Source organism: Adiantum capillus-veneris, chromosome 18 (genome assembly GCF_014529385.1).
Source record: "Adiantum capillus-veneris isolate H3 chromosome 18, ASM1452938v2, whole genome shotgun sequence".
Classification (NCBI taxonomy): Eukaryota; Viridiplantae; Streptophyta; class Polypodiopsida; order Polypodiales; family Pteridaceae; genus Adiantum; species Adiantum capillus-veneris.
This window is the reverse complement of record NC_140948.1, coordinates 87865997-87892461: the sequence shown is the minus strand read 5'-3', so window position 1 is coordinate 87892461 and position 26465 is coordinate 87865997. Positions and strand designations below refer to the sequence as shown.

Genomic DNA, 26465 nt, shown 5'->3' with positions numbered 1-26465 from the left:
ATACAAAGAATAATGAGATAAATGTGGGTGGCCGGATATTGGCCGGCAAACACAGGCAAAGCACGGTGAGGCACACCACCTTTACCTAACATTCTCCCACTATAGGCTATGTGCCTATAAGTGGTGAGAAGACTAGCCTACAACTAGTATATACAAGAGGTGAGAGAAGACGGCTCTCAACCTATACCCATTGGCTCACTTCAGACACGTGAGTGCATCTGTAACCGCTCTAGTGTAAATGAAACATGCATACCACTAGGGCTAGAGCCAGGATGACAATCCTGATGCAGGTATCGAGTGACGACCTGCATGGCTCCACAATGCACAATGCCAGTGTCAGTCATCACACAACTAACAACTCCCACTACAAATGCACCAACCGCATAAGTGAATGAACAATGTGCCAGAAAATCGTAGCATACACAACTAGTGTAAAAATGGGAGTCAAAATTCAACCACTATCAATAGTAACAAGAACTATACTTGTACAGAGTAGCATAAGTTCTTGTATGGCTGAAAAGTATGGCTGCAAATCAGTCTCAAAACAACCCCAAATTCGGCTCTCAAATAGCTGAAGAAACAGGACAACTATGCTGCAAATTAGCTTACAATTGAGCTATACATAGCACATGCAAAGAGGGAATGATGGCTAAAAAATTCAGCTCACAAATGACCCTCAAACCTACCTGTAACCTGTCAATGTGAGAGTTAAGCTCGATCACAAACTATGGCGAGTAAACACCAACCACTATCTCATAAAAGCATACACAAAGAAAAAGCTCAAGACACCTATTGTGTCGAAATCGGTATGCAAGCCAAAACACTGCAGAAGATGTCTTCAACTGCAAATGGCAACACCTGTGGGAGTACTAGACTCAACCTGTAGAGCTGGGAGTCATAATTGGAAGCTCCAAATGATTGAACACTCACAGGTCAAGACCAAAAATACAGAGCGAAACACACCCGCGATGCACCACCCAAAAGGAAAAACACTGCACACAAATCCTGAGTACTACAAGCTATCGCAATCTCGATCGCACCAACAATGCACATAAAACTGCTAGGAAAATGTCATCAGAGTTTCGTCACAAAACGGCTACAAAACTAATAACCAAAGTGACTGCACGCTCAAAACCATGAGCAACCAAAGCGCATCAAACTGCACTCCAAATACATGCACCAATCTCCACACTCTACATATATCATTGCAAACACCTACAAATCTAGTATACAAATACCTGCTCTACCTGTGACTGCCAAAAAACATGCTTGAGGTATACATTGTCGAGCTCAAACTGCAATCACATGAGTCTTCTTGATCATCAAACCTCACAGATCATACATCATATCCTGCCACACTGGTGAGCAAACTTGCAGCCAATACCATTTTCATATTCGAGAGCAAATCATGTGTGGAATCCTTGACACACAATAAACAGCTTCCGCTGCAAAAATTTTAGAGATCAAAATCGGTCCAAATGTACATCACCATTGCGTCCGGAGCGTGCCAACACCCCAAGTTATATCCTAACCTTGCATAAATCGCATTTCGTATGCAAAATTTACGCAAAAAACATTGTTTTGAAGCCTGAAAAATGACCTAGGGAAATGAAAATCTGCATTCTTCCATCAAGTATGGCTGCAAAAAAGCATACACACTTGCAATACACCCTCCTCTCAAGCTTGGGAATGTCCCTCAAGCTTCCATGAGCACAAATCTGGTGGTTGCTTACCGATCTTAAGCTTCCACCGAAAGCGAGCTCACATAGTTGAAAGCTCACTTTTCTATAGCACTCCATCAGTCGCAAAGCCAAAGCTCTAATACCAATTCTGAAGGAATGAATCGAAGGCGTGCGTGTGTGCAGCAAAGATGGAGAGAGAGAGAGAGAGAGAGAGAGAGAGAGAGAGAGAGAGAGAGAGAGAGAGAGAGATGTGGGGTGGAGCTCCCAAATCTCACTAAATAAGAACACTGTGAGAATGAATGAGAGCTCCTTATTCTTTGTATGTATAAAGAATAAGGAGATAAATGTGAGCAGTCGGACATTGATCAACGAACACAGGCAAAGCACAGTGAGGCACACCGCCTTTACCTAACAATAGGGTCCACTATTAAGATTATAGCTCCCAAGGTGTTTAAGCATCTACAATGTACGTGTTAATAGATCCTTGTTTTCCTTATCCTGGCTAATCAACATGCTCAACCCAAGAACCTTAGGTATCCTAGAGGGTCCACTATCAAGATTATAGCTCCCAAGGTGTGTAAGCATCTACAATGTACAGGTTAATAGATCCTTGTTTCCCTTATCCTGGCTAATTAACAGGCTCCACCTTTCATGCTCAACCCAAGAACTGTCCTTTCTTCAAAAAGAAACAATAACTTTACATTGCTCTAAGACTGCATGTATGAACTCAAAAACAATCAAAGAGAGAGAGAGAGAGAGAGAGAGAGAGAGAGAGAGAGAGAGAGACAGAGAGAGAGAATTTGATAGGGATTAAGGGCCAGACTTTTTGGAGCCGATCCCCTCTCCCAAAAGGACTTGTATTAACAGTTCTCTTCATCGAAGAGCATTTGATTATTTGCAATGCTAATCACACTTCTCGCTTATCAAATTAGAGAGATGGAGACTATAATTTTACAGCATCCTGTGAATAGACTTGATTTGCCAATTAACACATAGGACTTAATCAAGGCCTTAAACACCTTGTGGATGATAAAATCTACGGATAAATAATAACTCAATTTGGAAAAGAGGAATCCATACGTATTCATAAATAATAACATATGGCACTTTTGCAAAATGTAGTCACCTTTTCGCACTCTATGTCCTAGATTACACTTTACTACCCATTGTATATCATTAGTCTTTTTATTATTTTTATTCTCTCATTAGAATGGCCAATTCTCAAGAGAGAATCATTTTAGTAGAGCAAAAATGAAATTTGGTGGCATAGCCTAACCAATGTACATGCTACTTTCTAAAGATTGATGAGTCATGCATTTAAAGAATATCTATAGATATTCTTAGAAATCTGCATGGATGGCATGTGTATTCATTCATTACTGAAAAGGATCATATAGAGCACTTAAAAGTATTTGAGAAGTGAAAAACTTACAATATATGCCAAAACCTTGAGAAATGTATCTTCATGATAAGATAAGGCAAGATTCTTGGTCACATTATCACTAAGAATGGCATATCCATAGATTTAAAAAAGGTTAGGGATAGAATTGTCTAAACTTATCACAGTAAAAGAGGTACAAGTCTTTATGGGCCATTGCGGATATGATAAATAAATCATTTACATGTATACAACATTTGTAAAACCTCTTTATCAATTATTACAAGCTTCGATTGGACAGAAGAATGTGAGAAGCCTTCCAAACATCTGAAGAACTTTTTAATTTCTACTCCAATTTTTGAAAGGTAATTGAATAGATTTTTTATGTCCACATAGATGCATCACCTTATGCTATCAGATGCATACTAGCTCTCTCAAGTGAGTGACTACATTGTTTATACAATGAGGTGTCTTGGGTTTGGTCCTAAGTTAGTCAATATCGTTTATTTCATGTATGTTCGCAGTATGTCCTCGAAGATTCTTGAAGGTGAATTGACAGAACCTTGGCATGTTCAATTTGTAAGGGTTTCTCCCTTTATCTCAATACATCTCGATCATTTAACTTTTGTTAGTCGTCCTCATGGCTTGCAGTTACCCTCGGGTCAGATCTTCATTGGACAAGCTTCTACATATGACTCATTGTTTCTACCTCGCAATCACCGGGTCGATAATGAAGTGATTATGGACACTTTGAAATGTATGGGCTTGAGTCAATTTTCACAAATCGTCGTTGACGATTAATTCGTGTGATTGGCACAATTTATTTGTGGCCAAGTGCGATTGTTCCTTTGAATGTGACGATAGGTGCGATTGTTCCTCCGAATGTGATTGTCAAGCATTTGGGGTATCCAATTGCCTAGAACATTCCAAAAGTGGTTTGGGTTATGCAGCACCTCATGGTCAAATTATCCACACGACCGTTGCATGTTTGATTGTGAATCCTTCAAAGTGTCTTGATGGCTTGTGTTCAAAACTAATTGTCATTGTTACATTGGCCTCGTCATTGTCTCACTTTTCTTACGTCATTTATTATGTCTTATTTGTGACACACCCATGCTCACCAAAAAGGCTTGCATTTGATGATGATTGGGAAACTTTGCAGTCAAAAGCATTTTGGTGGTTTAAATATTTTGGACTTAGAGCAAACATCGTTTGGGGTTTGTTTCATTTAGTTCAAATGCTCTAGACCAAAGAGAGTAAGTGTGTTTCGAGAAAGGACATGTTATTGCTAGAAAAGCCATGTCGTTGCCTACTCTTGTGCAACAAACTAACCTTGGACTCTTATGATTACTTACTTATGAGAGCATGTGGTTAGTTCTTTCTTTGGTCATTGGCAATCCTTTCTAAGACTACGTGTTTGGCAAGCATATTCCTGAATGTCCTCACTTCTAGATTGATGACTCTCAAAAAGATGTTTCAAGTCTTTTGTCATTGCACGGTCGGCAACAACGGGAAGGGGATTTGACTCGTTTGGAGAGTCTTCATTCGAGTCAGCCATCTTCTCTTACTTTGGTAGACCATTCGCCTCGTCAAGCAAACTTTTCCTCGTCATAGCCTTCATGTGGTTGGTGATGTAATCGGTTGCTCCCCATTTTGGATTGGGTATGCATTACCATCAGGTCTGGCATGAACTTCAACACATGTTGGTCGACCTGCTACTCATTCCATCTCTGGCGGATGGTACCCAAATGTCGGATTGGATTCTGGAGGATACGTCGTTTAAGGCCATTTCTACCTATCAGACGTATGCCCATCTTTCACCACGGCCATGGCTTGCTAACCATTGTAATGCTTTAAGGTCTCTGAACAAGTTTGGTAGCTGGTGGAGAAAGTCTGCCTCTACCTTCTGGAAAAGTCATTTGCCTTGGAAGGAGCGATTGTTTCTTTGATGATGCTTACTTGGAGTTCTCCCAATGCGCACCTTTCTGAGTGGACATCGTACCTACTCTTCTGATTGTGTCCGTTGCTCAACTTTGGTAGACTGCTTTGGGAATGCTCATAACTGTGCTCTTCTATGCCACATATCAACTTGTACGCAGCTTCGTTCCCCCTCTATAGCCTTCCACAAATGGTTTTGGGCTTTTGGCATTCTCCCACCTTCCTTACGACAATTTGCGTTCTTCTTAATGTGGGTCCGATTTTGGGCACATTGGACTTTGTGGCAGACACTACCCTATTGGGGTAGATAATATCATAGATCACTATCGACAAGCCTACATTTCCAGCAAGCCAAAAGGCTTGTATTTACACTAGTTGCTTGGCATTGAGCAAGGCATATTAGACACCATTCTTGCCCTTCTCTGCTACAAAAACTGACATACTAAAACAGCTCCCACAAACCCGTCAAAATGAGGTAGACACTTGTTCAACCATTTTTACTACCCTTTTCTTACATTAGGTAGACCATATTGCATCTTTTATACAAGTGAAATACATGAGACTGCCTGTGGACTTCGCTACCCGTCGCCTGGCGAGTACAAATACTTCGCCTTCAGTAAGGGTGTTGCCTCTAAAAAGTGCTCTCTAAAAGAATTATGTACAAAAAAGACGAGATATAGATGACCAACAGGATGTAGATTACAAAGCCTAAGCTTGAATTGGATGTAGGCGTCAATCAGTTCCATCTCTTGGCATTCTTTGTAATCTTGCCCTTAGCTTTTCCTGCTTGGAACGCCTGGGCCTTTTGCTTTTTCTGGAGCTCTTTCTCCGCCTGCATAGCACCGGGAAGGAAGCATAAATACAAATTCCTCTTTTAGAAATGAAACACTTCATCCAATCGAAACACTAAAGAGAGCTGGAAATGAACTATATACAGTACATATTCACAAATAATATAAAACACGTCTTACACATCCAAAGCTTTTAACAGCCGACACCATTAAAAGGTGCATGCAAGTGCAAGGTGCATGGAAGAAGGGCAAGCAGAATGCCTAATACAAGCCTTGATTGATGCAAGGCTCTATATGCTTTTCTTTCCGGAATACGGTGCGTAAAACCAGGTTCAAGGGACTCTGCGTTTTTCATGTCAAAGTAAGCTTGCAGCTAACCTTGGACATCTTCGATTTAGCCTTCACAACGGGCATCTTTGCATCCAGTTCCTTATTTCTCTCCAACTCTAATTTTCGTGCTTCCAGATTCTGCTTTAGGTAGTACTGCATCAAGGAATTAAAATTCACACCTCGTTACTCAAAACCATTCGCGGAAACTAGAGAAGAGAATTATTAAAGAGCTCACCTTGACGCCATATACATAAAGTTAACTACATACTGAAGCACTACCAAAAACTAAGAGGTGAAGAAGGACTAACTTAAGCATTATGGTTTAGTATCATTTAACTTAAAAGATACCCTGGACAAGAACAAAAGCATCCCTAGATACTTGAAATGAATTCAGCAAGTAACGTACATTATAATCTCCATCATAGTTTTGAAGCTTCTTGTCCTTGACCTCCACAACTCGATTCACAATCTGCTTTAGAAAGTACCGATCGTGAGAAACTGCCACCACCGTGCCCTTATACTCTCGGATGGCCTCCTACAAGTCCAGCACGTAATTATTTACCATCTGAGTCGAATAATTTCATAGAGATGTAAGGCGCTACTGAATGAAAGAGACTAGATATTCCTTGTTCACCTTACCTCAAGCATTTCCTTAGAGGGAATATCCAAATGGTTTGTAGGTTCATCCAAAACGAGTAAAGTCGATGGAGTGACCATAAATTTACAAAAAGCTAGACGAGCCTGCAATGATTCATCCAAAAAAATATGCTTAAATTAATTTCTACACCCATGAACCTCCAGCAATCTCTCAACTCATAGCTTACACATTATTCATAGATGAATCCGGGAAAAGTCCAGATTCCCCTTAAAAAAGAGCAAGTTCGAGACTCATGGCAGTCAACCATTAGACAATACAACCATCATGAGTCGTATTGACTGAATACTACCACATCGGACTAACGTCATTAGTGCCCAATAGAGGGGATAGAACTATGTACCAATATATGCTCCCAACACCATACACACCACAGACACACACAAATATAAGCCTGCTCAATAAAAAGTTCATCACTCCAGAGATGCAGAGCAGACTCAGCATAAGTGTTATATTCCTGAATCGATCCAGGAACACACCCAAGAGTCATCTATAAAGGAAAAAGCAGCTCGTATGCTCATGGAAGCCACAAACAACACAATACAACTGCCAGGTCCATCATGCATAGCATTGACTGAATAGACCCCCAGCGAAGTCACCTACGCTTAAAAGTGGATGTGGAACTAGGTATCACTATATGCTCCCACCCACACCTTAAACACAACAATTGAAATTTTAAAAATTGACGCTATTACCTTTTCTCCGCCACTTAGAAAAGCAACTTTCCTATCTAGCACTTCAGCTTTGAAGTTGCAACGACCAAGAAGCCCCTTGATTTCATTCAGGTTCCAGTCTTCAGCAGCCTCAACAACAATTTGTAGTACAGTTTTATCCAAATCAAGCACTTCTGCCTGTGAAACATGTAGAACTCTCTCTCTCTCTCTCTCTCTCTCTCTCTCTCTCTCTCTCTCTCTCTCTCTCCACGTCAGCACAGCCAGCGCGTTTTGTGGAAATCCGTACGGCCAGCCACGTCAGCATTCCAGCATGATTTGCGGGTTTCCGTACAGGCATCCTTCTGTCTTTTTAAGTGCTCTAAAGTCCCTAGGGTCCTGTCGGGAGGTACCCTATAAGTTGGAACAACTTATGGGCATGCCACATCATCAAAACAGACAGCAACTTATGGGCATGCCACATCATCAAAACAGACAAAGGCCATAAACCAGTTCAGTAGACACTGACTCTAAGTACCGACCCACTCGACAAACACAAATCTAGCAATTGCACAAAGACGACTCAGTTAGTGCACATTCACATCATATCAATCACATAAAAATTGATTCCATATCTGAGACCATGATTCCTGGCAACGTATTTAGCAATCACATCTAAATCCACATCGAACCTCATTGATGTTGGATTAGCTAATTCTTATTGCGATCGTGTCTAAAGATTCTCAAGACCAAAATGTTGCAGTCACTTCGTCTTTCGATCTTGCACTCAAACAAAATCACATGAGAGAGTACACATCAATCAGATTCAAGTTCGTGAATTCCCATTTTCACATTCCTTATTCGTAAAGTCATACAGCATAAAACCGTCAGCACAACGGTATCCCTAAAATCCAAACGGGAATTAGTGATTTTATTCTATCGAGGTAATCTGTGACAACTTCAAGTCGCGTCTATGTCTATCTGCTGCCTTCTTGTGCCGTGCTTGAGACTTCTCTAGAGCCTCGTGAACCTTGGCAAAAGCAGAGTCCAAATCCCTCGTGTGCTGATCGGCTTCAAAAATCTTGTCCTTGGTGCTTCGAAAATGGAAGGATCTTCCTAGCACCTTCGATTACTTCAAATGGCACCTTCCCAGTCGAAGAGTGAACCGTATTATTGTAGGCAAATTCCACCAAAGGAAAATATTTTTCCCATCGAGTCTTTTGATCGGAGATGTAAGACTTCAATAAATCCAAAACGACTGATTTGGCTATCTCAATTTGCCCATCTATCTGCGGGTGGAATGATGATAATAACTGCAACCCCGTGCCAACGTTCTCCCAACTTGCCCTCCAAAACAAACTCATGAATTGGGGATCTCTGTCCGACACTATCGTCTCAGACATGCCATGTAACCGAAAAATCTGAGCAATGAACAGTCTTGCTAAATGATCAGGCTTGACCGTCTTCTTTACTGGAATAAAGTGAGCTTGCTTGCTAAATCTGTCAATGACTGTCCAAATGCCATCGTGCCTTGGGGAGGTAAAAGATGAAATCCATAGCAATGCTTTCCCAGGGGCGGGTGGAGATGGGTAAAGACTGTAGAAGTCCTTATGTCTTATGCTTGTCAAACTTGACCTTTTGGCAAACTAAACAACTGCAAACAAAGTCATCTACATCCTTTTTGAGCCTCGACCAATAGAAATAACGCTCTACACTCTTCAAGGTGGTATCTATGCTACGGTGGCCGGTAAAAGGTGGACAATGGCACTCTATCAAGACCTTTTCGCTCAAAGGCTGGGTAACACACAACATCATTTTCCGTATCAAATAGCCGTCCTGTATGGAATAGCCTGAAACTGTCTCCCCATTTTGTATTCGGGTGAAAATGTCGGTAAAGTTACGATCTCTGGCATACAGGTCAATCATATCCTTGAAGCTTCAGTAATGAATCGCAGAAATAGCCAGAACCAAGGGGCTTCCGAGACAACGTATATACCACTAAGTTCTTTTGTCCCTGAGCATGGACAATCTGGAAGACAAACTGTGACAGGATGTTATCCCATTACATCTGCTTTTCCGAAAGCTGCTTCTATGACAAAAAGTAGTATAAACTCTGATGGTCTGTAAAGACAATGAAATCAGCTCCGAGTAAATAGTGTTTCCACTGTGTAAAAGCATGGATCACTGCCAATAGCTCTTTCTCATAAATTTGTGCTACCAACTCTGGCTGTGAGAACATCCTACTCTCGTAAGCGATGACATGGCCTTCTTGCATCGAAACTCCTCCCAGACTACGACCACAAGCATCACAATAAACTTCGGATGGCCTTTGCAAGTCTGGCAAAGCTAACACTGGTCCCGTAGTCAATTTCTCTTTCAACGTTTGAAAAGCAGTCGCCTCTATCGGTCCCCACGTGCAAAGGTGAAGCTATCTCTGCAAACTTCCGAATGAACCGTCGATAGTAAGAGCACAAGCCCAAAAAGCTTCGAACTTTGTGAACATTCTTTACGCTAGGCCAATCGCGGATAGTCTCAATTTTGGTAGGGTCCATCTGCACTTTTGCTAAGACGATGTTCCCCAAGAAATGTATCTCAGACAAGAAAAACTCACTCTTTTTGGCATTGATAACCAATCTATGCTTTCGCAATGCCTGAAAGACTTGTAGCAGATGATGTATGTGCTCTGCTTCATTCTCAGAGAAAACTATAATGTTGTCAAAGAAAGTACCCACAAAAGATCGATACTCTTGGAAAATCCTATCCATCATTTGATTAAATGTTGTTGGAGCATTCGTGAATCCGAAAGGCATCACCAAATATTCGTATAAACCAAAGTTGTCGAAAAAGTTGTCTTGTAGACATCCCTCGAAGCAATTCGGATGTGATGATAACCACTCTTTAGATCAATTGTGCTAAAACAAGAGGATCCCTAAAGTCTGTCGAGAATATCATCGATCCTTCGGATAGGGAATCGGTTCTTGATGGTGATTTTATTGAGAATTCTATAATCAATGCACATTCTCCAAGATCCGTCTTTCTTTAGTACTAGCAAAACCAGAGAACAAAAAGGTGACATGCTAAATTGATTGAGACCCTTTTCTAGGAGTTCTTTTACTTGGTTCATTATTTCTTCATTCTAGGCTCGGCTAACTCAATAAGGTGGCTGGTTCGGTAGTGTACTTCCAAGAATCAAATCAATCGTATGGTCCTCAGGACAAGATGGAGGTAGCTTGCCTAATAGGCCTTCAAAGAAGCAATCAGCCTGTGTGCGCAAAAATCCTTGACATACCTTATCCAGTTCAGACATATTGGTTCGTTGTTCATCATTCAATTCTTTCAAGTAGATCGAGTAGCCGAAAAGACTGGATTTCATTAACTTGGAAATGGCCGAAGCCGATACAACAAAGACGGACTCGCCCTTCAATTTTACATCAAGCAGAATTTTCTTGCCCTTCTCATTCGTCAAAGTAGCTTTCTTAGCTCAATAATCAACCACAGCGTAGTTCTTGTGGTACCAAGGGATTCTTAGGAGGACGTCACACCCTTCGAAAGGTATGATGTGAAAGTCCTCGTGCCCTAAATACCCCTGACAATGCAAACGAAGTTTGTCAATGAAAGGTGTAATGGCAACATCTTGTTCGGGTGCCGCTAGAACTGCCTTCACCTGTGGTCCCATTTAGTCGGGCGTAATTCCAAGTCGTGCCGCCAATTCAGGTGAAATGAAGTTGGCCTTGTCTCCTCCGTGAAAGAAGATGAGGGCTTCTTGATCTCGTGCTTTGCCCCATGCGTGGCAAATTTCTCTGCTTTCGTCCATCTGATTCGCGTCAGTCCCCGTACAATCCGGTACCAGTCTTACTTTCATCTTTTCTTTTCTGCCACGTTCTTCAATTAGAGCTGCTCTAGAACTCTCTGGCTTGTCTTCTGATTGTCCTCGCTGTGCCTTTCTGGGGCACCTTGCAACGATGTGTCCTTGTTCTCCGCAATTAAAACACTTCCCCTCCTTAAGGTAGTTTAATCTCTAATCCTCGATCAACGAGGGTCATGCATCCTTCTTGAAACTTCCTTCTTCTTCTCTTACTATTTGTCGAACTATATCCAGTCCTTGGTGTCGAAACTTGATCAGTGGGGAAAGCCAACTTATAGTAAATCCTTGCTTAGCATGTCCCATCAAATGTTGTATGGACTCGGAGCCGTTCCTTGCCCTTCATTTTCTTAACCTTGCCTTCTCGAACCTTAACAGAACCCAATCACTAGGTGATAACAACAATTCACGACGCTGACGATCAACAGCCTTTTTGTCGTAGTAACAGGGAATGGCCGTTTTCAGGTCTCCGTTCCCCATTCCCATTCCAAGTTCCCGTTCCGAATCCCCGTTCCGTGTTTCAAACGTGAGTACTCGTAACAGGAAATGGCATTTTGTTCCGCGTTCCCATTCCCCGTTCCCGTTCCGGTTTCCCGTTCCTGGTAACCCTGCTTTTTGTGCTTTGCCTGAGTCTTCTCCAAGGCAACTTTAATTTTCTTATACATTTCATCCATGTTCTCAACATATCGATCTACCTCAAAGATCTTGTCCTTTGTATGTAAAATGGGAGGAACCTTTGTGCCGCCTTCAACAATCTCAAAAGGTGCCTTGCTTGTGGACAAATGCACCGTATTGTTGTACGCATACTCAAGCATAGGCAAATACTATTCCCACTTGCCCTTATTATCTGACACATAGCATTTCAGCAGATCTAAGATAGTAGAATCAACTCTTCTGACTGCCCATCAGTTTGTGGATAAAACGAAGACAAGAACTTGAACGTAGTGTCCATGTTCTCAAACAATTCTCTCCAGAACAAACTTGTCATGCGAGGATCACAATCACTGACAATCGATTGTGGCATACCATGGTACTTAAACACATTGTACATGAACAAGCATGCCATCTTATCAGATTTTATCTTCTTCCTAACAGGGATAAAATGGGTCTGCTTGCTGAACCTGCAAATAATGGTCCATATACCATCATTCCCTGTTGGCGTTCGTGGAAGATCAAAGATAAAGTCCATAGCAATGCTTTCCCATGGCTTATCCGGAATCGGTAATGGTTATAACAACCCTGGTGCTTTTTGCCTGTCAAACTTGACCTTTTGGCAAATCATGCATGCTCGCACAAAGGCATCCACATCTCTCCTCAAGGTAGGCCAATAGAAGAATGTCTCTACCGCTTTAACTGTCACATCAATACAACGATGCCCTGCATGCGGTGGGACATGACTCTCTTCCATGACCTTATGTCGCAATGGCCTAGTGACACAAAGTCTGCCATGCATCATCATGAAATCATCTCTAAGGAAGTAGTGCACATGATGTTGCCCCTCTTGCAACTGTTCAAAGATCCTTGCAAAATCTTCATCAGTAGCCTATTGTTCCTTCATGTCATCCAATTCATGATGATAAGGAATTGACACAGCTGAAATTTGTGGCTTCCTTGATAACGCATCAACCACAACATTCTTCTTACCTTCCACATGCATAATCTGGAAGTGGAACATAGAAAGAATGTTTGTCCATCGCATATGCTTTTCGGATAGCTTTGACTGTGTCAAGAAGTATCGCAAAGTCTGATGGTATGTTTGGACAACAAAATCAACACCTGAAAGGTAGTGCTTCCAACTAGAAAGCGCATGAATCACGGCCAAGGGCTCTTTCTCATAGACTTGCATAGTCCTCTCTGGCCCTTGCAAAATTCGGCTTTCATAAGCTACTACCCGTCCGTCTTGCATTAGCACTGCTCCGATGCTACTGCCACACGCGTCACACTGGACCACAAATGACTTCCTGAGATCTGGCAAAACAATAACCGGATCTGAAGTCAACTTTTCCTTCAAGAGACTAAAAGCTGAAATCTCTTTTTGAGTCCATCTGAAAGTGACCTCTTTCTTTTGCAAAGCATGAAGAGGTGATGCTATCTTTGCAAAATTCCTGATAAACCTTCTATAGTAGAAAGTGACCTCTTTCTTTTGCAAAGCATGAAGAGGTGATGCTATCTTTGCAAAATTCCTGATAAACCTTCTATAGTAGGAACACAATCCCAAGAAGCTTTTGACATGGTGCACAGTCTTCAAGTCTGGCCATGTCTTGATAGCTTCGACCTTTGCAAGATCCATTCTGACACCATTCTTTGAGACTATGGGGCCAAGAAAGTGGATCTCTTCCAGGAAGAATCCACTTTTCTTAGGATTGACAAGTAGCCTGTGACTGCGTACCTCTTCGAACACAATGGTCAAGTGATGCCTATGCTCCTCTTCATTCTTTGAATAGACTATCATGTCATCGAAGAATGTCCCAACAACTGTTCATGCGAGCGGAGAATCCGGTCCATCATCCTGTTGAATGTGGCAGGAGCATTTGTTAGACCAAACGGTATCACTAAGAACTCATAAAGACCAAATGTCGTTCTAAACGCAGTCTTGTGCACATCCTCTGGCCTTATACGAATCTGATGGTACCCACTCTTAAGGTCTATCTTGCTGAAAATTGCAGCACCCTCTAAACGATCGAGAATATCATCAATCCTAGGAATAGGAGACCTATTCTTGATGGTATTCTTATTCAACGCACGGTAATCAATACACATGCACTATGAGCCATCCTTTTTCTGCACTAGGAGCTCTAGGGAGCAAAAGGGTGAAGAACTAGGCTGAATCAGTCCCTTCTCTAATAACTCCTCAACCTTGCCCATAATCTCTTTCTGTTGCGCCCCACTAACCCTTTAGGGCGGTCTATTTGGTGGGCTACACCCTGGCACCAAATCTATCCGATGATTCTCAGGTCTCTCTGGGGCAATTGCGACGGTAATGAATCAGAAAAACAGTCACTGAACTCTTGCAAAAATGCTGACCTTTCTTTATCTAACACAGATAAATTTGACTGACAATTATTTGAGACATCACGTGCAAAAATCAAGTACACAGAAAGATTAACCGAAGCAGATACAATAGGGCCAAACTCCCCTTTGGCTTTACATCCAAAACATGGGTTTTGCCCCTATACTGAAGGGTGATCGTCTTGCCGAAGGCATCCAGCACGCCATGTACTCTGAACATCCACGGATTTACAAGTAGCGCATCACACCCTTCCAATGGCATGATATAAAATTCTTTTGTCTACATATGACTGAATATGCAGACGCATCTTTCCAATAATGGGAGTAACACACTCTGAGTGGCCAAGACATGCCAACCCTGCCTGTGCTGTGTACCCCATCTCTTCAGCTCTGATGCCCAGCTTCCTAGCTAACTCTGGTGAGATAAAGTTTGCTTTGGCACCTGCATCAAAGAAGATGAGTGCCGTCTGATCTCTAACTTACCCCATGCTCTGCATCACTCGCTGGCATCTGTATTAGGCTTGTCACCCACCATATCTGGCACCAAACCTGCCGTGGGTTTAGGCTTCTTGCCTTTCTCGTCCTCTTTATCATCTGAGTAAGCTGGTATTTTTCTTTGTGGACAATTGGTAGCAAAGTAACCAGGCTGCTCGCATATAAAGCATTTATTTTCAGCCATTAAGACCTTCTTTTCCTCGAGCGACTTACGCACAAAAGGCTTCCTTTTCTATTTCTTTGCCTGCGCTCCAAAAGTCCCGGTTGAATCCTTATCTTTGGTGGCCTTTTCTGACCTCTTTGACGCATCAAGAGCCGTTTTCACAAAGGGCTTCTTCGCTGAAATTTTCTTTTGCTACCCTCCTTCCTCGTTGCTCGGAAACCCATTGTCCTCTCCTTTCAACAAGGCAAGACCAGTATTAGCAACTTCCATGAGCTAGGTGAGGGTAGCCCGAAGCCCTTTAGGCAACCCACAACAGTACTTCTCTATCTGCTCTGTCAATGGCACAATTCTGTAGGAGATCACTGAGGTGAATGCTTTACAACCTCCGATTGTACTCCAGCAAGCTCTTGCATGTGGCCAAAGTAAGCTGGTGCCAATCTGTCATGACGTTGACTTCAAATTCATTTGACAGCCAAGTAGATGCAAACATTTGCTTGAAGTAGACCCAAGTGGCGGTAAGGTTGGATCAAAACGTACGTACAGATCGGTTCCGTACCGTACGGACGTTCTGTACGGATCAGTATCGTACGGAACGATCCGTACGCCGGTTTTTTTTTTTTTTTTTTTTTGGGGGAGGGAGGGTGGAAGCCCGTACGGTGCTGATTTAAAATAAAAATCCAAGTCTCTTGCAATAATTACACATTATGTGGTTGTCTTGTTTGAATGTCTCTATAAGTTGTTGGCTTCTCCCTTGTTTTTTATTGGAAATGTCCTAGAAAATTTAGTACTTTGCATTTTTTTTACAAGAGTACGTATTTTTACGTACATAAGAACTTTTCCTGTATGGAACAACGTACAGTACGTACATATACGCCACGTACAATACGTTTGGTACCACCTTGAGTGGCGGGTGCCTATCCTTGCATTAACAATGTCATCCACCATGTAAGCACATTGTCTTTCAAGAAAGTGGCAGCTTTCCTGACCTTAGAGGCCTCTGTAAAATTATCTTCTCCATAAGTTGTATCAAACTGTTGGAGGAAAGTGAGAGCCTTTGCTTTATCCTTGAAGCCACTAAAAGTGCTGAACTTTACAGCTGCACCACCTTCTTTGTAAGCTTTCGGCTTTTCCAGTGCCCCCAAATTGTCATAAGGAATTGTCTGCAACATGGGCATTGTAGTAGGCATCTTCAGCACATCTTGGCCATTAACATTTTGCATTAGAGGTGCCATCTCTGGCTGATGTCCAAAAAAACCAGCCATGCCAAAATGACCCTGTGGCACCCCAAACTGGCCCTAGTTGCTCTGAAAACCTTGCTACATGCCGATGCTACCATACATGGGGTTTGGCATCATGCCTTGAATACAACCCAACATTGTTCCTGGCATATACGGCTGGCTTCTAGGCGCATAACCAGTCATACTCTAGAACACAGATCCACCCCCGAAATACCCAGGATGTACCGTGGGTGGTGGAAAAACTGGATGCATAGCCTGGTAACCAGTTCCCTGTCCATTCAAGACAGCATGTGAGCTCTGAAAGGTGGCGGGCTGAACTGGCATAGCCTATGAAATAGGCGTCCTAACCACCTATTCAAGGACAGGAGGAACCTGTTTTGGAGCCCCTGACTCCGCAACATGCGAGTGTCCCCTATCCTGCTAAGACGCATGAAGTACTTGGGCTTGATCTTCAACAAGCTCAGTTCGCAGTGTAGGTTGCCTATTTTGTTGTAGCACTAGTGGCGCTTACAAGAACTCAATAAACCTGGGCTCTGCACCAGTTGCGAAAACACATTCACCACGGCAACTAACCGAGTCCTGAACGCATCATCCTCAAGTTGCCCAGTCATAAAGCCTTGTACTGGAGGGACATTTACATCAACAGGAGGTATACACGAGCGTGGCCGTGAACTCTCGCCAATCTCAAACACCATAGGAACTTCCTGTTTGTCCTTCGAAGAGGAGCCCTCTTCCATAATGCCCTTCCCTTTGTCGGCCATAGTGTAATCCTGCATTCCTATACTCTGTCTTTGCCCAAAACAACCAAGACTCACTTCTTGAGGAAAAAGTGATTGTGGCAACGCAACCTTGAAACCGGTCCGTGGGACGGTAGGCTTTGGCTTTCACCTGAAATTCTTTACTTTAGACACATACACAGTACTTTACAAAGGTAACCTGCGACGGGAATTAACACTTAAGCACACACACGGCTCGAAAGCTAGAATGCCCCGAGCAGACGCCGACCACTTGTAGGCCCCAAAATTGGCGCCCCTTTTTGTATTTCTTTATTATTTAAGAGGGTAATTACAAAGAAGAGCCCTCTGAATTCTTTGCCTGTATCCAGCTAGATACCACCTCTTCTGGCAAAATTTCTGTAACATAACAGCCCCAAAACTTGCCCGAAACCAATTCCCCTGCTGGAACTCGCTTCCACTGACATAAACCCTCTGATTTCTGTCCAAAAACAGTAAATTCAGATCGCTGTATTACTGGTTTTTGCCATGTTTTCAGCCCTAAACAGTCTCCCGAACAGTCCTCTATCAGTGGGGCACTGTTCCCAATGGTTCTGGCGTTCGTATGGCTGAAAAACAGTCAAAATACAACGCATAACCAGTGCTAAAAACGCACCTGTACGGTAAGGTTATCACCCTCGCTATTGCCTAGCTACTCCTGTTACTGCTCAAAGAGGCTCTTGCCTTAGCAAAAACGCATATAACCACACAGTTGTACAAGAGTCAAATGAAGAGCCCTCTTGCGGGGCATCAATTACTACATGTAGGGGCGAGAGAGAGCAGTGGAGTGTGTAGGACACACTTCTTGCACTACATTGTACATGAGAAAGAAAGCTTGCACACAATAACTCTTAACCTGTGGCAAGAGGTTGCAAATGAGCCTCCCAGCTAGAAATTCAGCGCCACTTCTTCTTGCATGAGGAAAGTGCGCCACTTGACACATTTACAAGCATTTTCCCGTTTTGGGATTTTTGCTTAAAAATCTCCCGACTAGTTGCCCAGTTGACTTTGCGACAGATTTCTAAAATGTTTCCCCTGTCATTCCGAAGGTAATGACGCGAACAGATTTCATGGCCCAAAATAGCAGTTCCCTAATTTTTAGGAGATGCTCCCGTTTGGGCTCTCACTAGTCTTCTGACCATCTATCCCCATTTTGGACCGCATCCAAAAATACAATGTCACGTCCACATCTAACCCTATGCGTACATGGACAAGCTACTTCATGACTAGGGTTCAGTTCAGTTCAGTTAGCCTAGATTAGGAAGTGTTCTGGCACTTTTGTGAGTCTGTTCGTAGACCGTGCATGTCTAGGCACTTAAGAGTAGATGCATATCCTCTGGTTGCACACAGCATGATCATCAGATTACCATCAGAACCCACCAGGAGCATTTTTACAGTGCACACACCTATTTTAGCCATTTTTCACTTATTATTAATAAGTGACTTTGTTGGGAAACTGGGTAGGGCAAACTTTGTAAGTCAATATATAAGAAAACGTAGCGCTAGCACTTTTTGGAAGAAGAGGCAACAGGGATCCAGCGTCCGACAATGCACCTTCTCAGCAAGACCCCCCAACAGACGCCAAATCTGCCCTAGCGTTTTTGGATCAGCCTCAAGCTCTAGCATTTTGCAGATTTCAGCCTTACGACATCGGGACATGGACCTTGCAACAGCAGATCTTCACCGCATCGTTTCCCCCGCGACAAATCAGCCCTAGCGTTAGCAGATACAACAGATCAGGCCTAGCGTTTTTGCATTTGCAGACCTACACCAACGTGTTGCAAATTCTCTGCGAGCAAAAGTACCATTAGCATCAGCGTTTCCAATTTTCTACATATAGACACCGTAGAACAGTCCCCCAAACCTCGCAGATCTAACGAGTCACCTTCCCGCAGCACATCCTCACCGTTTAATTAGATCAGCCAAAGTTTGCAGATTCAGCCCGGAAAACGCAGATTTCAGCATTGGCGTTTTCAACGCGTCGTCATCGTGTTGTCGTCATCATCGACCTAGAGTCAGAATTCAGCGGATACAAGATTTGCAGATTTCAGCCATTAGCGTTTTCAGATTTCAATCCGTCTCGTCGTCGTCCTCATCGTCGTCGACCTCATCGTCAGCAAGTCCATTGCATTGTAGAGATTTGTGCAATCAATAGTAGACCGCTCTCGCCATAGAGAGTGGGGCCTTCGGAGGAGGGTTTGACAACATTCTGGTGTCGTATTCTTCTCTCTATCTCTCAGTCTCAGTACCTTCATTCACAGTGTTCATCCACTTTGTTTGTGATCATCTGCACTCTCATTAAAGGAACAAAAGGCTCTCCCTTCCGTAAGTAAAAGGAACCCTGAGCACGGTTCGGAGCACTCATCTTGAGCAAAGTTCAACATTCACATCCGCTACACCTTACATTGGTATCAGAGCTTTGGCACTGTTCTGTGTCACTCAAGGAAAGAACCACATTTTTTTTTGGCTTGTTACAGTCGCACGTAACCCAAGTCCACTTGGGCATGTCGATTCCTAATCGTGTTTTTGAAGAGTGACAATAAACCCAAGAAAGAAGGGCTTGTCCTACCTCCCTGTCACGTGACACATCCCAGCCCTATGTGTCCGTGGACAAGCTATACCACAACAGGGTTCAGTCAGTCCGATCAAGTTAGATTAGCAGTGATCTGGCACTTTTGTGAGTCTATTCATAGACCGTGCATGCCCAGTCACTTAGCATAGATGCATATCCTCCGGTTGCACACAGCATGATCATCGGAATTCCCATCACAATCCATTAGCATCAGTTAGGGGAATTTTCCAGTGCATTTAGCCTATTTTCCTATTTATTGGTATTTTCACTTATTATTTTTAAGTGACTTTCCTACAAAAGTAGGTAGGGCAATTTTGCTAAGTTAATATATAAGCAAACCAAAGTTCACACTTTCTGGCAGAAGAGGCAGCAAGAGCTTCCCGCTCAACAGGCAACTTCTCAGCAATACCCCCCGTTATGACCCATCGCCATACCTCCCTTGGCGTTTTTCTCCCATAGCAACATCAGCGCCATCAAGTCCATTGGCCTGGCATGTTCCCGCGACAACCACCCTCAACCTAAGCGTTTTGGGATCGTTAAGCATCAACAAGACATCAGCAACTCTCAACGTTTTTCATCAAACACTAACGCTAGGGAAGCAAGCAGGAATTCAGCAGTTTGTAGCGTTTTTTTGGCAAGGAGAACATCTGCAGCCTCAGCATTTTTACAGCAACTTCAGCCTTTTTCAGCGTTTTTCAGCCCATCAAAAACGCCAGCAGCTCGGCAGTTTTCAGCCACTGGAAAACGCAGGTTTTCAGCAGCAGAACATTAGCAGATTTCCCCCATTCAGTTGCAGATGAACCCCCAAGTTTAGCCCAACAAAACGCAGCCAAAACAGTCATTTTCAGCCACCGAAACAGTCCCGAAATTCAACGATTAGAAGATCTCAGATTTCAGCCATCGTCGTCGTCGTCATCGGCATAGGCCAAGTTGCATAGTCCATTGCATACGCATTGTACACCTTTCTGCAATCAAAGAATAGACCACTCTCGCCGACGAGAGTGGGGCCTTCGGAGGAGGGTTTTACAACCTCTCGGGTTTCGTATCTCTTCTCTCTCCTTCTCTCGGTCTCATTCACTTGCACGCACAATCCACTCACTTTGTTCGTGATCACAGTACTCTACAAGACGGAAAGCTCTCTCTTTCCCTAAGAACTAAAAGGAACCTTGAGCAATAAAGATCACTAATCTTGAGAAAATACAACATTCATTCCGTTGCACCTAACATTGGTATCAGAGCTTTGGAAGTGTTCTGCATTACTCAAGGAAAGAACCACAAGAACCACACAAAAAAAAAAAATTTGCTTGTTGTGATCGCACGAACCCAAGTTTACTTGGGCGTGGCGATTCCTAATCGTGTTTTGTTGAAGAGTGAAAGGAATCCCAAGAAAGAAGGGCTTGTCCAGCCTCCCCTTGTGTCTCTATTCACTCATTGAGAGTGGACCGTGCACTTAGCGTCCGGCCAATCGACGTGAGGTGGGAAAAAGCAACCTTGGTGTGAGCGCAAGGCCGCCAAGGGGTGCGCCCGCAGAAAAGGACGTTTCTCTCACGTTACTCTCATGGATGTTGAGCACGTTTCTCTCATGGATGTTTCCCTTGGTGTTCCACAAGGCCGCCAAGGGGTGCGCCCAACAAAACAAAGAGTTCTTGCGACTTTTTTCTCAAGTACAGGCGTACTTTGCACAGAGTTACGGAAAGGAGACTATCTCCGTCTCTTCTTCTCCAAAGCAGGATACACAGGATTTGCATGATTATGTGAAGCATGATGATGATTTGATTGATAATGATTTGCATGATGATGAGAAGCATGATGATTTGGATGCCAATGATTTGCATAATGATTTGGATGACAATGACAAGCATGATGATTTGCATGATCAAGATGTGATTTCTCACAAGTATGATGAGTTGCACGAAGAAGATGTGATTGTTCACAAGGATGATGTGTTAGTTGATGCTTTTTCTAGCGAAGCTAACCTCTTGTAGATTCGATCAAGCACCAAGAATCGATCTTGGCTTTCGAGTCGAGGTCCACAGATCCCCCACAAGAAGATTCGATAGATCCCGAAGAAGCGATCTTGGCTCTCGAGCGTTGGTCCAAAGAACCCTTACAGGAAGTATTATGTGTTCGCATGATTGATAAGCACGCATTGTTCGAGTGTTTCATTCGTGAAGGTTTCCTGTATTTTAGTCAGCATCGTTATGTGATCCCTTTTCCTAGGCATGACATGTTGTATGTTGAGCACATTTCTCTCATGGATGAGCACGAATGTATGCGGATTGTTCATGAAAAGTTGAAAAGTTTGTAAGTAAGGAAGTCGCACTGCATGTTTCTTCCGTGGCATGACACAGTTTCCGAAAGATCACATGATTGTATGAGCACCAAGCATAGGCATTTCCATTGTGATTTGCCACAGTTGATTGATTTTGATCAAACAAAAAAGATTCGATCTCATTGTTTGCATATGTTTGATGAACGGGTTGTCACTCCGTCTATTTGTTCATCTACATTGCATCCACAGTCTTTAGAGAAGACAAGATTTTTTTCCTTCACTTTACATGGAATGGGTATGTTCATGGTTTTGTGTTGGAGATTGTTTCAGGAATTTTCAGCCATGGAGATTCTTGAAGACGAAAGAAGCAGGATTCTAGACGAAGTTGAAGCATCAAAGGAGCCACAGAAGACTTTGAGTTGCTTTCAACGCGGCCCAAAGAAGCAAGCGTTGCAGACCTTTATGAAGTTCAAGTACCACGCGACCCACACATCATAGTGGGCCGACGAAGAGTCCCTTTCAGGATTCTTGATGCTATTGGCGATCTCCCTCGACGCCATACAGTTCAGTACCAGTACCTCACTTTGAAAAGGAGGGGATGTCACGTGACACATCCCAACCCTATGTGTCCGTGGACAAGCTATACCACAACAGGGTTCAGTCAGTCCGATCAAGTTAGATTAGCAGTGATCTGGCACTTTTGTGAGTCTATTCATAGACCGTGCATGCCCAGTCACTTAGCATAGATGCATTTCCTCCGGTTGCACACAGCATAATCATCGAAATTCCCATCACAATCCATTAGCATCAGTTAGGGGAATTTTCCAGTGCATTTAGCCTATTTTCCTATTTATTGGTATTTTCACTTATTATTTTTAAGTGACTTTCCTATAAAAGTAGGTAGGGCAATTTTGCTAAGTTAATATATAAGCAAACCAAAGTTCACACTTTCTGGCAGAAGAGGCAGCAGGAGCTTCCCGCTCAACAGGCAACTTCTCAGCAGTACCCCCCCTTATGACCCATCACCATACCTCCCTTGGCGTTTTTCTCCCATAGCAACATCAACGCCATCAAGTCCATTGGCCTGGCATGTTCCCGCGACAACCACCCTCAACCTAAGCGTTTTGGGATCGTTAAGCATCAACAAGACATCAGCAACTCTCAACGTTTTTCATCAAACACTAACACTAGGGAAGCAAGCAGGAATTCAGAAGTTTGTAGCATTTTTTTGGCAAGGAGAACATCTGCAGCCTCAGCATTTTTACAGCAACTTCAGCCTTTTTCAGCGTTTTTCAGCCCATCAAAAACGCCAGCAGATCTGCAGTTTTCAGCCATTGGAAAACGCAGGTTTTCAGCAGCAGAACATTAGCAGATTTCCCCCATTCTGTTGCAGATGAACCCCCAAGTTTAGCCCGACAAAACGCAGCCAAAACAGTCATTTTCAGCCACCGAAACAGTCCCGAAATTCAGCGATTAGAAGATCTCAAATTTCAGCCATCGTCGTCGTCGTCATCGGCATAGACCAAGTTGCATAGTCCATTGCATACACATTGTACACCTTTCTGCAATCAAAGAATAGACCACCCTCGCCGACGAGAGTGGGGCCTTCGGAGGAGGGTTTTACAACCTCTCGGGTTTCGTATCTCTTCTCTCTCCTTCTCTCGGTCTCATTCACTTGCACGCACAATCCACTCACTTTGTTCGTGATCACAATACTCTACAAGACGGAAAGCTCTCTCTTTCCCTAAGAACTAAAAGGAACCTTGAGCAATAAAGATCACTAATCTTGAGAAAATACAACATTCATTCCGCTGCAGCTAACACTCCCCTTGTTTCTCTTTTCACTCATTGAGAGCAGACCGTGCACTTAGCAGTCGACCGATCGACATGAGGCGGGAAAAAGCAACCTTGGTGTGAGTGCAAGGCCGCGAAGGGATGCGCCCGCAAGGAAGTGTAAAGCTCGGGTAAGAGAAGATCCTTCTCTAACACAAATTGCAAGCTAAAGAAGAACCTCAAGAACTCAAGACCCTCAAGAACCCAAAAACCACAAGAACCCAAGTTCCTCGTGAGCTTAAGAACCCAAGACTTCAGAGTATGGTCATTACCCTAAGCGGAATGGATACTTCGCATGGAGGTGATGAGCATGGAAGTGGCGAAGAAGAATTTTCCCCACCAGGAGGTTTTCCTAACCCTCCCCATCTACGCCAAGGATTGCACCAAATCCTATGGAGGCTTTGGTCAAGACGATGATGGACATCATGAGACAACAAGAAGCGTGGCGCGAAGAAAGAAGGGTAGAATTGGTTCGTAAACACAAAGAAAGAATGGCAGCCTTAGAGCGTGAGCGCGAGCAAGCGCACTTGGCGGCCGAAGCCAGAAGGGTAGCCTTGGAGCGTGAGCGTGAGCGCGAGCAAGCGCGCTTGGCGGCCGAAGCCAAAAGGGTAGCCTTGGAGCGTGAGCGCGAGCAAGCGCGCTTGGCGGCCGAAGATAGACAAGCGGCCTTGGAGTTAGAGCGTGAATCACATAGAGACCAACACATGCAAGAGTTAATCCTACTATTTTCTAATGTGCAGGCGCAGATTGAAAAGAATCAAGAGAAGGAGACTCTCTCAGTTCTTTCTTCTCCGAAGCACGACACACATGATTTATATGATCAAGATGTGATTATTCACGAGCATGATGAATTGCATGATAAAGATGTGATTGTTCACAAGGATGATGTTTTAGTTGATACTTTATCTAGTGAAGCTAGCCTCATTGCAGATTCAATCAGTCACGAAGAATCGATCTTGGCTCTCAAGTCGAGGTCCCAAGAACCCCCACAGGAAGTATTATGTGTGCGCATGATTAGTCTGTAACAAATCGCTGACATGTCAAAGCCACTAAAGAACGGAGCCAACCTACAGATTCCGGTCGAGAAGCCAAAACCCTAAAAAGAAGCAGCAGAATAAGAAGAAGAAGAAGATTTACAGACTTACAAAGTCTTGATGAGTGGCCTATTTTTAAAGAAGAGTTCCCACCAACTTACGGGACCCCATCCAATGGGGCCCAAGTGACATAAAGGCATTAAAAATAAAGCAGAACACACTCAAAAGACTTTGCACATCAAAATATGATGATGTTGCACCTGTACGGACGTTTCGGAATTCGCGACGGATTTTTAGGGAAATCCCGAAATTTTAGGAAAGTGATTTTTTGGGGTCAGCTTTTCATATTTGATGCTTTTAAGCTTTAGGCCTTTAAATATGAGCCTTAGGGGCCCTCTCTAGCACTCTTCAGTGCGCAGATTGCAAAGGAGGTGCTCCCCGACTGTTGTACTTTGTGAATATGCAATAATATAAAGAAATACCGAAAGGGGCGCCAAGGTTTGGGGCCAATACTCTCTGGGGTGGAATTCCGCCACTCTATGTCGCGTGTCGTCTCTCTCTCTCTCTCTCTCTCTCTCTCTCTCTCTCTCTCTCTCTCTCTCTCTCTCTCTCTCTCTCTCTCTCTCTCTCTCTGTTCAGTTGTTATTAAACAGTTGTTATAAGTGTTAAAAGTTTGTTCAGTCTTTTCTTTTCTATTGGCACGTGGTGCCCGTCTTGTGACAGTGGTATCAGAGCATCAGTCGTGTACTTTTCTAAAAGCATACCGGTCCTACGAAATAGCGGACAGAGCAAACTGCTCATGTCTTACAAGGCATAAGCCATTAAGATCACTTGTAAAAGAAGGATCCAAGATTTGTTTCGAGTCACTGCTTTTCTCAGAGGCAGGGCCATGCAGATGTTGATAGCTACCAAGCAGCATACTCCAAGTACTTGGCAAGCAAATTTTGCCCGAAGTTATATGGTTTCTGACATCTTTCTTCGGAGTGCAACTTCTCACAGAGTGGGGTATCCTGAAATGATAAGAGTATATACGTTGATGGGACATCCCATAACGAAAGAGCAGTGTACAAAATAGCTTTAAAGAATCGATGTAAGTTTATTTGTGTTCTCGACGTGTGTGTCTAGCGAAGCTCAGGGTTGCAGTTGAGTCGCTATGTTTGTCTGATGTTTTAAGGATGCAATGATGCCGTGAATTGTTCGCACTGACGCAAGAAAGCTAAAAAGCCATTGCTCTTGAGATATATTTTGCAAGGCAATGTACATAATTTGGTAATATGGACCCTGCTTGGTCCTATGAATACAAACTGGTTCTATTCAAAAAATGCTTGTCATGGAAACCCTAGCAGATTATATCTTGAAATTTCACGACATCTCCCAGTAGATGTCTCTTCACGATCAGATGACCTTGGAGGTCGAGTACGATTGCTATCTTGAGACTTCTATCACCGCCAGAGAAACATTGTTTGTACAAGAGCTGATGGACCATGTTGTGCTCGGCTACGACCCTATGGAATAAACCTAACCCTAATTTTTTGGTGCAGGTTTCAGGTCAAAAAATCGACTGATATCGAGATTGCTTTTTAAAGTTTGAAATCTGTTTGAGAACTTGTTTGGTGATCCTGTTTGGAATTTGTTTTGAAATGGATGGTATTTGTTTTGAACATGTCTTGGTGCCGATTTGAATTGTTTGACTCTGGTTTTAATAGTGGTTTCAATGATTGGTGATTTTACTCCCGGGTGGAGTAGTGAGAAATTATGTTTGAGAATGTTTGTTCATACTCATAGCCCGG

General features: G+C 43.2%; 1 protein-coding gene across 2 annotated transcripts in view; it reads right to left on the bottom strand.

Moving 5' to 3' along the window:
* Positions 1-5481: 5481 nt before the first annotated feature.
* LOC147435990 (ABC transporter F family member 2-like) overlaps positions 5482-26465 on the bottom strand; it is a 32678-nt gene continuing 11694 nt past the window's right edge. For both annotated transcript variants that reach the window (XM_086488892.1, XM_086488893.1), the window contains exons 6-10: positions 7470-7625; positions 6759-6860; positions 6526-6654; positions 6168-6272; positions 5482-5830 (exon numbers count right to left, since the gene is read on the bottom strand). In XM_086488892.1, the coding sequence (XP_086345018.1) occupies positions 5735-5830; positions 6168-6272; positions 6526-6654; positions 6759-6860; positions 7470-7625 (588 nt within the window). In that variant the 3' untranslated portion in view covers positions 5482-5734. The remainder of the gene's footprint in view (positions 5831-6167; positions 6273-6525; positions 6655-6758; positions 6861-7469; positions 7626-26465) is intronic.